At 36.1% G+C, this 16,223-nt stretch overlaps 1 protein-coding gene across 1 annotated transcript in view; it reads right to left on the reverse strand.

Moving 5' to 3' along the window:
- DNAJC13 (DnaJ heat shock protein family (Hsp40) member C13) overlaps window positions 1-16,223 on the reverse strand; it is a 122,487-nt gene that overhangs the window by 67,808 nt on the left and 38,456 nt on the right. The window contains exons 7-17 of the mRNA XM_044920445.1: window positions 14,083-14,289; window positions 13,896-13,991; window positions 13,436-13,527; window positions 9,740-9,906; window positions 9,559-9,638; window positions 9,307-9,476; window positions 7,999-8,098; window positions 5,907-6,014; window positions 5,076-5,231; window positions 3,999-4,055; window positions 1,825-1,946 (exon numbers count right to left, since the gene is read on the reverse strand). Coding sequence (XP_044776380.1) covers window positions 1,825-1,946; window positions 3,999-4,055; window positions 5,076-5,231; window positions 5,907-6,014; window positions 7,999-8,098; window positions 9,307-9,476; window positions 9,559-9,638; window positions 9,740-9,906; window positions 13,436-13,527; window positions 13,896-13,991; window positions 14,083-14,289 — 1,355 coding nt within the window. The remainder of the gene's footprint in view (window positions 1-1,824; window positions 1,947-3,998; window positions 4,056-5,075; window positions 5,232-5,906; window positions 6,015-7,998; window positions 8,099-9,306; window positions 9,477-9,558; window positions 9,639-9,739; window positions 9,907-13,435; window positions 13,528-13,895; window positions 13,992-14,082; window positions 14,290-16,223) is intronic.

Raw genomic sequence — 16,223 nt, forward strand, 5'->3', positions numbered from 1 at the left:
ATATGATTAGTTTGCGTAACAAGTCCTGATACAGCGATCATACAGCATTCTGGCATTCTTTGGAATTCTGAACATGAACAAAAGTCAGTAACTATGTTCTAATATAACCTATTTGGCAAGGTTAGAGATAAAAAATATTTTCAGTTTGGAGTCTGGATAAAGACTTAAAGCACTTAAAGCAAATTATTCTACTCATGCCACTTTAGAGGTAAAAGCATATTTTGGTTCAGAGTGAAGAATCTAAGATCCATGTTGAATCTATGACTTAGTCATTTATTCATCTTAACCATCATGATATGCTCGTGAGCAGAGAATATATTTTATTCACTGTTAACCCTTCTGTGCTTCAGTAGGGATTCAAATTGCCATTTGCTACAAGAATGGGTATGAAACCTGTGAGGGAAATAACCAAAACTACAGACATAGTTTGTAGTTTATTTATACAGGTTACATTCCCAGAAGAAAAAAGTTTAAAAACCCAAATTGCACTATGTTCTATCACGAAAAAAATGAACACTACTGAAACGGTTCATTTCTATGTCTAGTTGGAAATTAACTACTACTGAAGTAATTAATTACACTTATAATTTCCTTCACATGAATCAGGTAGGTATCATTTATCAGGGATTCCTAAAAAGGCTTTAAATAGGGATAAACGGGATAGCTTTTTATAATGGCAATTTGTAAAAGATAAAGCAATGCAAATGAAAAGTGGTAATTTATATTATACATTGACAGCTTTTCAATACTGTAACTGATCACAGTAAGGAATGTAACTAATAAAAAGGAACACAACAAGCAAACATCTAACATGGGAATTTAACGGAATAAGACATCAAATAGTCTCTATTTTAGTGAAAGATGGTATCTAGTATCACTTTTATAAGGCAGTATACCAAGGAAATAATCTTTCTTTTAGATCTTTTTGTCCTCTTAGGCAACATAAAAGACTACTTTTGTGGCTAACATTTATAAGTTGAGGGATGCAGACAGTCTCTTATAACAGTACAAACAGCAGAAAACTACTGGCAAGGCAGCATACTACAACATCCAGTAACTGGATGTAGGTGACAAAAAAAGGAAATTCATGGTATCATAACAAAGTAAAGTAAACCTAAGTCAGAAATTACTGCTATCATTTAAGAAGTCAAAAGAACATGATTAAAAATACTTATGATATTCTTTTTTTTTTTTAAACTAATGAGTCCTGAGTCATAGTATGCTAAGGATATCTGAAAGGTCACACATCAGGAATCACAAAGAAAAATTAAAAGGGATGGAATTCACAAGCCCTGGAATAAATGAATAGATTTATGTGCTTCCTTATATTTGATTTTTATAAAAAAAGACAAGTTACCGAAGGGGAAATTGTTTAACTGTAAGAGATTTAGGATACCTAAACCAGTTAGATATGGTTTTCTTTATTCTTAGAGTACCTAATTGACAAAAGATATTTAAAAATTGATATGATGGCCAGAAGGAAACACAAGGAGAAAAAGCCTGGGCATATCGTGCTAGTTCCATAAGCTTCTAGACACTCTTTCCCATGTTCCAGTCCCATGGCTATGGGTGTAGGAGCCATAATAGGAAAGTGAGGGGAAAAAGGCAAACAGATTTGTCGTCCGCCCTCCCACCCTCCAAGCTATCCAGGGGCAGGGGCAATGATCATCAGGACACATTCCTTCCATAGGAAAAGGAAAAGGAGAACTAGGTGAATTAAAAGAAAATGAAACATTTGCATAATCCAAACAGTCTGTTTTATGTAATATCTGAATCCATTTTATAAGCAGCAAGTTAATTTATAGCAAATTAAATTTAACCTACCTATTTGTAAGCATCCTTTGATCTGAGCTTATTGTAAACATCGCAGTATGCAAGTGTCGAGGTAAGGCACCTTCACTTAGGGCAAGCTCCTGCATTTTTGTAGCAATTTCTTTGTCACCTTCCTTTGGAAAAAGGGTAAGATGATCCCTAAAGCAGCACTCCAGAACACACTATCCTAATTTTATAGAACTAATTTTACATCTTTAGGTAAAATAATTATGTAGTATACAATGTAATAAAAATTTGAAATGCAACTTAACTACCCAAAAATAACACAGGTGATACAAGTAATTTTAAAAATATTTGCCTGTGGAATGAGGTTTTAAATGTTTACAGATACATTTATCTTATGAATTATGCTTTGTTTAATTTAATATTAAAATTAGATTCATTCTCGGAGTACATATCAGCCAATGAAAGGGAAAGGCGACTCAGGGACATCAGCAATTCCTACCGAAGGCATCTGCAAATCCTCCTTGCTTTTATTATTAACAATATATTCATTTTCATGGTGAACACAGTTCTTCACTTTTTTAAAAGAATGATGTGATAAATTGGGATAGTTCTTTCTATCCTGATTTTATGTGCTTATATGGACTCACTTTGGCAACAGAGTTAAGACAAATAGGACTACTAATCAAAGGTAAACATAGAATTATAAATTATGTAAGCAATGGGATATTTAAGACAGCCTAATGGAAAGCAAAAATGCTCATAATGTTAGTGAAAAAAAAAGGTACAAGTATATAGTACAACTGATACGTAGTATGTATACAAATATTCACATAGTGTGAATATGTATATGTATCATTCTGACAGTAGTATCAATACAAATATATACACAGTAGGTACACATATATAGTTTGTATATGTACACATATAATTTGAAACTCTACACAGTCTGAGAGAAAATTTACCAAAATGCTAATTGTAGTTATCTCTGGATGATAAAAATATAAATGATTCATTTTATTTGTTCCTTGAATTTTTTCTGTAAACACCAATGTTTCTTCAAAGATCATGTACTGCTTTCACAATCAGAAAAAATAATTTAAGATACTTGCCAGGATTTCAGTGTAAATAAAGGTGTTCCTTAACAGACATCAGCTCTAGTCACTAGCTATGAGTCTGACATGTGTGGCTTATATTGAAGCCCAAAGTCCACATTTTGGTTATTCCTGGCCCTCCATGAATGGCAATATACTGGTGAATCAAGGTCAGGAAAATACACTTTTGTTTGGTCTCATGGTCCTAACTGTCCTTGGCTGCCAGCTCTGTGAGAGATATATTACTTTAGAAGCTAACACCCATTAGCTACAGGAAGAAAATTAGCCGTTAGCTGTAAATACACACTAAAAATGCAAAAAGAACTTTGAGGTGTAATGCCTGTATATAATTTTTAAACATCTACTTGAGAGTATAGTAATTCTGTGCATTTCATTTAGCCACATGTTATCTTTACCCAATACATATTTACATATTATATTTGTATCACTGCATTTTTTGATACAAGGGGCACTCTTACATTTTATCCAAATCACTACAAACAATAAAAAGAATTCAAAGCCATTTGGACTGATGTCATTGTGAACATCCTGTATGCAAGTTGATATTTATAGCCATGATTTTATTTTCTAAAAATCAGAGAGCTAAAGCAACTATCTTAGAGAAACAATATCCCATGTCTGACCAACGATATCATGTCCTGATTTCTAGAGCTTAATTACAAATGCACTTTAGCATGAGGAACTAATTTTTGCTACCATTCTTAATACCACTTTGCTATGAACTAACTTCATTAACAGATTTCTATGTAACCTCAGTACCTAATGATTTCAATACCATCAATACCATCATCCCCCACCCCCAAAAAGAGCAAGAGAGGAAGAATGCTAACTTTTAATTCTTTTAAAACAAACAAAATACAAATAATGTAGGAACCGAAAGATCTACTTGCCCTAAACCCACTTACCTCAGAACTTTAAACTCTTAGTTTAATATTGAGGATTGTTTCTGTAGTTTAAAACTAATTTCTGAATAATGACTCAAAATTACTTTTCTTACCCAGAAAAACTGCATGTTTCCCATAAAAGGCTGAAAGGTAATTTTGTCAGCATCAATTAAAATAGCCAATCAACATTCAAGTAGGCTTAAAATTTCAAAATTGTTCTCACCTCTATTATTGCCTTCATAACCAATCCAGCTCCCTTTATAATTGCCATGGAAGGATGCTTTAAAACAGGGAGAAAAGTATCACAGAATAAAAGAATTTTATTGCAACATACTAGCTATTGCTTTTAAGGAGGATATACAATTTTATAAGCCATAAAATTAGTAAAGGATACATCTCAAAGTCAGATCACAGTTTGGTTAAAAATTTTGGGTACTCTTATAAGATAGCTTTAAGGGTAATTAAAACAGGAGCAGGAAACAGCTGGCATTTATTTGAATAATTATAGTTATCTGAATGATAAATATCAAGCAGTAATGATGTAAAAGAATACAAACTGACATTTACAAAACAACTGATATAAAATAACAAAAACAGAAGTATCATATAGAAACAGATCACATGTACATAATAAATACTATAGTATTATATGAAATAACAATGTTTTCAACTTTATGAACAGCCCTATTATTTGGGAATTTATAAAGAAAAGGGTACTATGGACCTCGAAACAAATAATGCAATATACGTTAAGAAAAAAAAAAAAAGAAGAAGAAGATAGCAGGAGGGGAAGAATGAAGGGGGGGAAATTGGAGGGGGAGACGAACCATGAGAGACGATGGACTCTGAAAAACAAACTGAGGGTTCTAGAGGGGAGGGGGGTGGGGGGATGGGTTAGCCTGGTGATGGGTATTAAAGAGGGCATGTTCTGCATGGAGCACTGGGTGTTATGCACAAACAATGAATCATGGAACACTACATCTAAAACTAATGATGTAATGTATGGTGATTAACAATAAAAAATTTAAAAAAAGAAAAGGGTACTATGGGCCTATTACAGAAAAAAAATGAGTTTTTCACTACTTCTGAGAAAAGATGGGCAACAGGGTCAAAACAGTGGTCAAAAGCCATCAACAGAGCTCTACATGAAATACCAAGAAATCTGTGGAATTAAATATCCTTAATATGACAATGTACGAGGCTGTATTTATCAGCATCACTACAGAAGCACACATCCCTTATTTTAAAACCAAACTGACCCAAAAAGTGGTTATCTGATAAGAAAGATACAAGCTCTCACCTGAAAGAGCTTAAAGAGGGTTCTTCCATTGGATGCTACCATCTCTAAGAGCATATCAAACTGCTGTCCTTCTGTTGTCTCACTATATGGAGCACAGAGGGCAAAAGTAAGGAAGTCCAAGAGTGAACTAATAACTAGGGCACCAGTCCCATGATCCTGAAACAAAGTAACATATTGCCTTAGTACCGAGAAATTCAAGTAAAACACAACAATAATGTGCTTGTTACCCCATATGTTAAAAGTAAACATTTAATTCCTTAACATGAAGCTTAAAGTTTGATTACTCTAAGGAGTACTTGCTTTACTAATGTGGTAAATCCATTGCTTACCATATCTCAAAAGAAAAATAATTAAAATTTGGTCAAATTTCAAGAAAATAACCAAGACTCCTCAAACACATATAACTAAGGTTAATATGTGCAGTATTTGCATAAAAAGCAATCTTTGGCAACATTTAAACAACTCTGACAATTTGTTCCTTTCAGATCTATAGATTACCCATCTCCAAAACTGTTACCAGTGACTAAGGAGCAAAGATTTGGCTTAATTTTTTTTTTTTTAGAGCAGCTTATTTCATAATGACATTGAAGAAAAAGAAAAAAAATCTAAAGTCTTTGCAACTTATTCTTCCCAGATGAGTGGATATAGTCCTAAAACAGAACATTTTACTATTAGTGAGTGACCAAGCTGACCAAACTGTGTATGACCAATACTGACCAAAGTTGGGAGCTGCAATTAAAAAAAAAAGAAAACCCCGCCAAACTGCACTTCTAGAATACCTTTCAATAATGTACGGTATCTCTCATTAAGACAAATTTAATTATAACTCACCACATGGGAATTAAATTTTTCCAGTAAGTTTTCCAGAAACTTCTTTGAAGAGAGAAGAGAAGCTTTGTTCAGCTGTTCTTGTCTTAAGTCATAGTCATCATGCATGGGCTATTGATTAAAAACAGTGATAATTCATGAGCAGGCCCACATGCTGGCATCACACGAAAGTCATTTTATAAAGAGTATTCATTAAATACTGAAAGAATTAAAAAACACAGCCTTTAAAGTTAAAGGGAGAAAGGAAACTCGTGATAAGACAAGCAGGCAAAGTGATGATTTCCCCCAGGGTCTGATGAGGCTTCATAGATACTGTGCCCAGCAAGTATCTGTAGAGAGTACTGTACAAGGTACTCTCTCAAAAGTCACAGGTCTCCTCCTTAAAAAGCAAATGACACCCATTTCCTCTCCCCCAATTTTATAATTTAAATTTGAAATAAAACTTAGCATTTATTTATTTTTTTAAACAGCATTTAAAAGCAGGTACTAAAATGCACAGCAAATACTTCTTTGTCTCTTCTGACTGATGGAATAAATGAGAATGGGAAAAAGATTCCAGCGTGAGGGTTAGGAGTAAAGATCCAACCCTAACTTTGCTACTGACCATAGCCAACCTCAGGCAAGGTTAAGTTGCTTTAACTCTTGAGTTTCACTTTCCTCAGCCATCCAAGTGAGATTAATAGTACTTAGCTCATAGGACTGTTATGAAGCGTAAATGAGATAATTCATGTAAAATATACAGCCAAAACCTAATATGTAATGAGAACTCAATGTGTTTGTTTCACACTATGGCATTTTATTTTATGTTCTAGTTATCCCACTAATTCTTTTTCCGGCTCTTTCCTCACCAAGGAGTCTACTTCTCCCTCTCCCTCTGCCCCTCCCCAACACATGCTCCCCAACATAATTTGAGAGAGCAAGCGAGCACAGTCGGGGGAGGGGCAGAGGGAGAGGAAGTCTCAATCAGACTCCATGCTCAGTGTGGAGCCAGACATGGGGCTCAATCTCACGACCCTGAGATCACAACCGGAGCAGAAACCAAGAGTCAGACGCTCAACCAACTGTGCCACTCAGGTACCCCTATCCCAGAATTCTTTTAATGGAATTATTATTAGTAAAGATAGTAAAATTCACTTTTGAGTATAAATGCAAGGTTTTATACAAGTGATTACTTAGGTGTATTCTATACCTCTAAGTTTGCCTAAAACACTTTAGTCCCATATGCTATATACAGCATTGAAGTAAATCCGGAAGTTCAAAGTTATATTGAAAAATTCATTGCTTCTCCTCCCATACAAGCTGTCACTAAGTTAGATCTTTACCCTCAGCTTTCAAATGTGCCTTCTTTACCTCAGCATCTTGTTTCTTACATATTTGGTCTACCTGTCTCTAACTTTACCTCTAATATAGTCTCCACTAAACATCTGTGAGTTTTTGGAAGTTCAAAGCTAATATTACTGCTCCCCCGATGAAAAACCTTTCAGTTGTTCCTTACTAAAGGATAGAAATACAGCTTGTCTGATACAAAAGGCTTCTGATGACTGTCTCTGCATATATTTCTAGCTGTAACTCCTAATCCCACACACCTCCATACATGCTTTATGACCCAGCCATTTCAATTATTTGCTTCCTCCCCAACATACCTTTGTATATGCCATCCCCCTTTCCCAGGAAAGCCTTCTCACAGTGGGAAAATACCTGCCTGTGCTTTAAGATTCAGATCATTTGTAATATCTGAAAGACTGGCCTCGAATCTTTTATCTTCCCCTCGCCACAAACCCAAAAAACTAAGTGCTGCTTTTTAGGGATCCCGTGGCCCCTACTACTTTAGATTGTACACATATGCCTACCTTACTAGACTGTCAGCAATTTCAAGGAAGGAATGAACTTTGTATTTCTAGTAGATAGCACAGTGCCTGGTTTACAGGATGTGCTAAACAAACGTTTATTTGAATAAATAAATTGCCAAGAGAGCAATTTAGGAAATATAGAAATACTGAATTTAATTGGTACAATGAAAATCTGGGTTTGTGAAAATTTAAAACATCAATCAACTTAAGACAAACCAGTCTCCTTTTAAAAAACCACTACTTACACACATGAGGGCACAGAGCATATCAACAGCTGCATGGATTACTCCATTGTTGCTCCTCTTGAGTGCTTTTACTACCTTCACTCCTAGACGCTCCCGAAACCTGTGGAACAACAACAAAAAGCATATAATAGCAATATCAGAGCATTATTATTAAAATGTAACATAATAAGTCCTCTTGAGTTTCTATTGCATTCAGCAAGTACATATTTTAAATTACACCTCTAGACTTACCGGTTCCCATAACAGTTTTTTTGAGGGGGAAGATTTTTTTAAAAATTAACTAAAACTAGAAGGGATCTGGGGGCACCTGGGTGGTGCAATCAGTTAAGCTTCCAAGTCTTGGTTCCGGCTCAGATCGTGATCTCAGGGCTGTGAGATGGGGCCCCACGTTGGGTTCTGCACTGAGCATGGAGACTTAAGACTCTCTTTCCCTCTGCCCCTCTCAAATAAATAAATCTTTTTTTTTTTTTTTAAAGATTTTATTTATTTATTTGACAGAGAGAGAGAGAGAGAGCACAAGCAGGGAGAGAGAAGCAGGCTCTCTGCTGAGCAGGGAGCGCTATGCGGGGCCTCGATCCCATCATGACCTGAGCCAAAGGCAGACCCTTAACCGACTGAGCCACCCAGGTGCCCGTTTTTTCTTTAAAAAAAAAAAAAAAAACACCTAAAGGGATTTAATTTCCTACTCAAAGTCATTAAAAAAAGAGTCAGTATGGGGTGCCTGAGTGGCCCAGTCAGTTAAGAATCTGCCTTCAGCTCCAGTCATGATCCCAGAATCCTGGGATAAAATCCCATGTCAGGCTCCTGCTCAGCAGGGAATCTGCTTCTCCCTCTCTCTCTGCCCCTCCCCCCTCCCTCATGCTTGCTTGCTCACTCTCTCTCAAATAAATAAATAAAATCTTAAAGGGGCGCCTGGGTGGCTCAGTTGGTTAAGCGACTGCCTTCGGCTCGGGTCATGATCCTGGAGTCCCGGGATCGAGTCCCGCATCGGGCTCCCTGCTTGGCGGGGAGTCTGCTTCTCCCTCTGACCCTCCTCCCTCTCATGCTCTCTGTCTCTCATTCTCTCTGTCTCAAATAAATAAATAAAATCTTAAAAAAAAAAAAAACAAAACAAATAAGCAAGAGTCAGTATACTGCAGGTATGTATAGGACCAATATTCACACCCTTCAGTTCTACTCACCTTCATTTATTTATAAATAAAAACTACCATATCATCATACGAAAGGTTTTAGACAGATAGATAAACTGTTGATATCTGCTATTTTGAGTTGTTTGTATTCTCTAAAAGAAGTTCAAAGACAACTTACTTTGGAAGCTGAGTGAAGGCCAGAAAACCAGCTTTGGAAGCCACAAGCCTCCTCACAGCCTGGAACTGACTCTCAAGTTCTGCATTTGAAGCAACAACATCTCCCTCTTGGGACAATAATGCTGTTATGGCATTATTGATCAGTTTTTCTTTGTTTTCTGAGAAGAGACCCTAGGTAAAAGAAGAATGTTTCAAAAAGTTTCCATTCCAGAAGTTACTGACAATGAACAAATTGTAATACAATTTATCTTACATCCTGTGTTACTGCATGCAGAACTCCACTATATGAAATATTAGCGTTGAACCTGAATACAGCATCTGCAAAGTTGCCATCTGTAAGATGAAAAGGTTCAAAAAGATTTAGAGGTTTGCATTCCTAACTTTTAAATTATTAAGATGGATGGAAACGCAATCATACTTAAATCAGTACTTACTTGGAGGTGTGGCTAAAAATCTGAGATGAAGGCTCTCTACTTCCTCATCAACAGGCATGCTCAGTAACCCCCATCGCTGACCTTTATGAGTTGGTGTCATTTTTACACAAACATCTCTGTTACCAGAGGCTCTTACTCCATCCAGCAAACTTGCTAATAAGGAATCTCTAAGCAAGGTAAAAAATAAATAGGTTTTAGGATTGATAATTAAGGGAACAGGGCTTTAAGAGAAAGCCTGGAGTTCTAATACTAGCTCTGTACTTTGCTGTCACATACCTTGTAGAAGTTACTCAAGCACTATAAATGTAACATTTTTGGTTTTTTCTTTAAGATTTTTTTAAACAGTTGTACTGAGGTATAACTTACAAATCAAAAATTCACCCAATTAAAATTACAGTTTAAGAATTCTTAGTAAATGTATACGACGTGGATGGAACTAGAGGGTATTATGCTAAGCAAAATAAGTCAATCAGAGAAAGATAAGTATCATATGATCTCATTGATATGAGGAATTTGAGAAACAAGACAGAGGATCATAGGGAAAGGGAGGGGAAAAATGAAACAAGATGAAACCAGAGAGGGAGACAAACCATAAGGGACTCTTAATCTCAGGAAACAAACTGAGGGTTGCTGGAGTGGAGGGTGATGGGAGGGACGGGGTGGTTGGGTGATGGACACTGGGGAGGGTATGTACTATGATGAGCGCTGTGAATTGTGTAAGACTGATGAATCACAGACCTGTGCCCTGAAACAAATAATACATTATATGTTAATTTAAAAATTAAAAAAAAAAAGAATTCTTAGTAAATCTATACAGTTGTGCAATCATCCAGTTTTGGTATACTTCCATCACCCCAAAAAATTCCCTTGTGCCCATCTGCAAAAAACTCCCCAGTCCCAGGCAACCACTTACTTTCTTTCTATCTCTACAGTTTTGCTTTTTCAAATAACTTCATCAAGAGAATGAAAAGGCAAGCCAGTCTGCGAGAAAATATTTACAAAAGCCTTATCTGATAATGGACTGTTATCCAAAATATACACATAACTCTTAAAGGTCAACAATAAGAAAAACAACTCAATTAAAAAGTGATCCGAAGTCCTTGACAGACAGACACCTCACCAAAGAAGATACACAGAGAGCAAATACACATATGCAAAGATACTCAACACATGTCATCAGGGAAATGCAAACTGAAACAAGAAGAAGCCACCACACACCTTAGAATGACCAAAATCAAACACTAATTATACCAAATGCTGGGGAGGATATGGAGCAACAGGAACCCTCATTCACTGCTGCTTGGAATACAAAATGGCACAGCCACTTTTGGAAGACAGTTGGCAGTTTCTGACAAAACTCAACATCCTCTTACCATATGATCCAGTGATCACACGACTTAGTATTTACACAAAGGATGAAAACTTACGTCCACACAAAAGCTGCACACAGATGTTTACCGCAGCTTCATTCATAACTGCCCAAACTTGGAAGCAACCAAGAGGTCAAACGGATAAATAAACCATGGTTGTGTCTAGATAATGGAATATGACTAAGTGTTAAAAAGAAATGAGCTATCTGGCCAGGAAATGAAAGAAGCCAATCTGAAAAGGCTACATACTGTACAATTCCAACTATGATACTAAAGCAACTTTGGAGACAGTAAAAAGATGAATGAATGTCAAGGTTTAGGGAGGAAGGCGAGACGAAATCAGTGGAGTGGTATTATTACTGCTGGAGAGGATCCCTGGAGATTTTTAGGGCAGTGAAAATAGTCTGTATGATACTATAATGGTAGACAAATGCCATTATACATTTGTTCAAACTTACAGGTCCATCAATTGTAACAAATGTATCACTCTGGTAGGGGATGTTGGTCATGGGAGAGGCAGTTAGGAGGCAGGGCAGTAGAGTGTACAGGTATACCTTCTGCTCGATATTGCTATGAACCCAAAACTGCTCCAAAAAGCAGTCTATTAAAAAATTCATATAAACAGAATCATATAATGTATAGCCTTATGTGGCTTGCTTATTTTATATATAGTGTATTTTTAAGGTTCAGTCCTTTTTATTGCTGAGGAGTATTTCACTGTATGGATAATCAACACTTTTGCCTATTCGTTCACCAGGTGATTTATCTATCAATTGTTTCTAGTTTTGGCTATTATGAGTAACGTTATTATAAACATACACATACAAGTTTTTATGTGGGCATATGTTTTTATTTCTGTGGGGGTAGATACCTAGGAGTAAAACTGACATAGGGTCGTATGAGAACTATATGTTTAAGAAATTGCCAAACTATTTTTTAAAACACTTTATGATTTTACATCCTCACCAGCAATGTATGAGAATCCACATGCTTGCCAACAATTGGCATTGCCAGTCTTTTTGATGTTATCCATTTTAGGTACATGTAATGGTTTTACTTTTCCCTAATGAATCATGATCTTTTCATGTGTTTATTTACCATTCAAATACCTTCTCTGATGAGGTAGGTGTCTATTTGAATATTTTTGCCCATTTGTTATTATTTGTTTTTTAGTATTGAGTTAAAAGGGTTCTTTATATATTCTAGAAACAAGTCTTTTATTAGCTATATGTTTTCCAAATATTTTCTGTCTGTGGCTTGTCTTTTCCTTTTCTTAATGGGGTCAAAGTTTTCGATTTGACAAAGTCTAATTAATCAGACTTTTATGAATTCTGTTTTTGGTATTATATCTAAGAAATCTTTTCCTAATCCAAAGTCACAAAGAAACTGCTTTACTTTCTGCAGACAGACTTTATTGGGAAAAATGGCATCTTCTTCCTAGGGATCAGGATTAAACAATGTAATGTACATAAAGCACATGACAAACTGTAAATGTGAGATACCCTCCTCTGATTAGAACATGTGCACTATTTTTTTTTTCCAGAAGTTCTCTTCCTTGAATTCAAACAGGAAAAAAATATGACCTTTTGCTTAAAATGCCATTTTTGTTGAACTTAGATCAAAAGCTTTCCAAGGTAAGAAAGAGTTACTGGTCGTACTCCAGGAAGTGACAATACTTCAATAAGGCTGTATTGCAGACAGTGGCAAAATGTACCAGAACTGTTTCAACTATCTTTTAAAAACAGATTCAGTCTCAATCTATTTACAACAGCATAAAAGAAGTTCCTGGAATGTAAAAACTGCCAAACCCATGACAATGGCTTAGTATGTGAAGGGAGATATAGTCATTCACAGTATAACAGCACTCTAAGTGGTTTACCTTACAGAAGGAGTTTATGAGCTATAGCATCTCACAGGTTTTCACAGCAACAGCCAACTCACAGTAATATAAAAAAAATCAGGCACATTCCACTGGAAAATTATTAACTAGCCTACTGATGCTAACTTAAAAAAATCTAACTTCAAGTATATTTAAAGTAACTTGCTGCTGTTACCCAAACAATTTAACAATGAAAGTGAAAGATGCTATTTCAAAAACCTTAAAAGCATAAGTTACAGAAATACATTTGATTTTCATCATTCCATTTAAAATCAAATCATTTTTATTCTCTTTAGAAATTTGAAAACTGAATGGTCATTTTCAATATGCAACAAAATAATGTTGTCTTTTCCTAAGTTATATGATTTCAAAGTTCTAGATTATAAATCTTTGTTTTTCCTCACTGATGGAGGACTTTGCCTTGCATATACTAGGATCTCAAAATACCTTTCTGTTGAAGAATATTTCCGTATTTGCCCTTTTATAAATTCAATGGTGAAAAGTTGAGGATTTTCTGAGTCACAAACCAACGCAAATACCTAATGAAAACAAAAACCAAGTTCAACAAAAGAGGTTTAGTTTTATGGCATTTCCTTAGAAGTACTACATATCATCATTTTAGCTTAAAAAAGTCAATATTTAAAAACTGTTTACAATATCAGAATTTAAGAGCTGCTTAAAAGTTTCAAATTTTCATATAACTGTTGAATAAAAAGTTCCATTCATTGTATACTTTGAAAATAAATTTTGTAATATTCATTGTTCTAAGTACAACAAATACAATAATGTGAAGAATTAAGTATATTCTCATTTTCCATTCTTTAAGCATTAAAAATGTTAAAATAGAAAATTATTCTAATTTATCAATAGGAAGAAATCTCATTTAGGCTAATAATGTCACACTTACTTCTCCTAAAGGCTTCAAAGTTGCAATATTATAGGTTGCGGGATCACGTTCTACTAAACATGTTTCTGTAAGTGCTAGAACTCGTTTTATGGGTTCCTTCAAACAAAATTGAGACACATTAAGAAGTCATGGAAGAAAAATGTCAAAATCAGATGAACAAATTTTTATTTTTAACACAGGATCTTACCGAATGTCGAGGTGATATTTTTTGGACTATAAACTCTGCTAAAGATGTAATGGATTCATCAGTGCTGTATTTTCCAAAGCGAAGATTCAAATATTGCTCAAATTCTAAAGGTTCTTTTCTGATGCGCAATGAAATACCTATGTAGTTGCCAGCATGATCTATTGCACTTTTGATTATTTCTTCTCTTTGCTCTGATGCAAATAAATGCTGCACAAATTTTGAAACTTAAAGTCAGGGTTGAAACAACTAAAATGTGACCATTTTGAATCAACTCACAGGAAAGAGACTGAAGTAGCAATTCTAAAGAAAAACAATGGTAGTTGATCATATCAAAGGTAAATAAGCAGTGTGTTGTGGGGTTCTTTTTTAAGATTTTATCTATCTATCTATCTATCTATCTATCTATCTATCTATCTATCTGAGAGAGAGAAAGAGAGAGCACAAGCAGGAGTGGCAGGCAGAGGGAGAGGGAGAAGCAGGCTCTCCACTGAGCAGGGAGCCTGATACAGGGCTCAATCCCAGGACCCCGGGATCATGACCTGAGCCAAAAGCAAACGCAGATGCTTAACCCACTGAGCCACCCAGGTGCCCTGCAGTGTATTGTCTGAACCACTACTACACTAAGTTAAAAATCACAAAGTCTGGGATATAGAGCCTTGCAAATAACTCATTGAATGGAAATTATCTCATAACTTCTCAGAGCCTGATTCCTGTCACCATGTAGAAAACAGCATGCTGGAGCTTCCAGAAGGGGTCCCAGGGACCCCAGCCAAGTCCAGTGGGAGTAGTGGGTACTATGTGGGCAGGATTACCATCTTCAACAAAAGTAGCTCTGATTTAATGTTTTTAATAATAGTGGGTTTTCTTGCACGATTACCTTGAAGAATGCTTAAATGTTTACAAGCCACTGGCCAATGGACATTACAAATCAACCTCTAGGAGTGTTATTTACAAAGGTAAAGATAAGGTATTGCTACTTGCATTTGACACCTGGGCCAGAAACACTAATGTGCTGCAAAGAACAAGGCAGGAGAGTGCCACGCAATAAAGAATCGTCCTGTCCATATTCTAATAGCTCCCCTGCTGCGAAACACTGGTTGAGATCATGTTTTAAAACCTGATTTTAGGGGCGCCTAGGTGGCTTAGTCATTAAGCGTCTGCCTTTGACTCAGGTCATGATCCCAGGGTCCTGGGATCAAGCCCCACATCGGGCTCCCTGCTCCTGGGAGGCCTGCTTCTCCCTCTGCTACTCCTCTTGGCTTGTGTTCCCTCTCTCGCTGTGTCTCTCTCCGTCAAATAAATAAAATCTTTAAAAAAATAAATAAATAAAAATAAAACCTGATTTCAGGGGCACCTGGCTGGCTCAGTCAGTGGAGGGGGCGACTCTTGATCTCAGGGTTATAAGTTCAAGCCCCACATTGGGTGTAGAGATTACTTAAATAAATACATAAAATCCTAAAACCTGATTTTATTCCCAGCTGCTTAGGATAGTCACTATGTATGCAGAAGGTACCAGATAAAGGTTTGCTGAATGAATCTGTCATGGTATCATATTTGTAGTGAACTCATTTTAGCTAATGCCTTTTAAAAGGCAGAGTATGCTTAGAAAGTAGATGATTAAAACTAAAACTGTTTGATGCCATTAAGCAATAAAAAACCATTGCCAATTGAGGAGTATCAAACAATTCTCATCCTTAATGTTTACCTCATGCACTGTAAGGCTTGGCTGAATTACTGTGGTATAGTTGTCCCATTAAGGTTTGTAAGGCTATACGTATTCCTGTAATTAGGTACATTTTCCACCAAGGATTTTTTTTTTTTTTTTTTTTTTTTAGAGAAACAGTGCATGGGACTGGGGAGGAGGGGCAGAGGGAGAGAGAGAAAATCTCAAGCAGGCTCCACACCCAGCACAGGCTCAGGGCTCCATCTCACAACCCTGAAATCATGACCTGAACTGAAATCAAGAGTCAGATGCTTAACCGACTGAGCCACCCAGGCACCCCACCAAGGAGTTAATCATTACAAATTTCACTGTCCATGGAAGAGATAAGCCTTTGGACAGCACTTCACAATAGGCTTCAGGCTGCTCTAGGGTGGGAGAGGGAACTAATTTTCTCTTTGGGCCTTCATCTTTTGGGTCT

The sequence above is a fragment of the Neomonachus schauinslandi genome, chromosome 1 (genome assembly GCF_002201575.2).
Source record: "Neomonachus schauinslandi chromosome 1, ASM220157v2, whole genome shotgun sequence".
Lineage (NCBI taxonomy): Eukaryota > Metazoa > Chordata > Mammalia > Carnivora > Phocidae > Neomonachus > Neomonachus schauinslandi.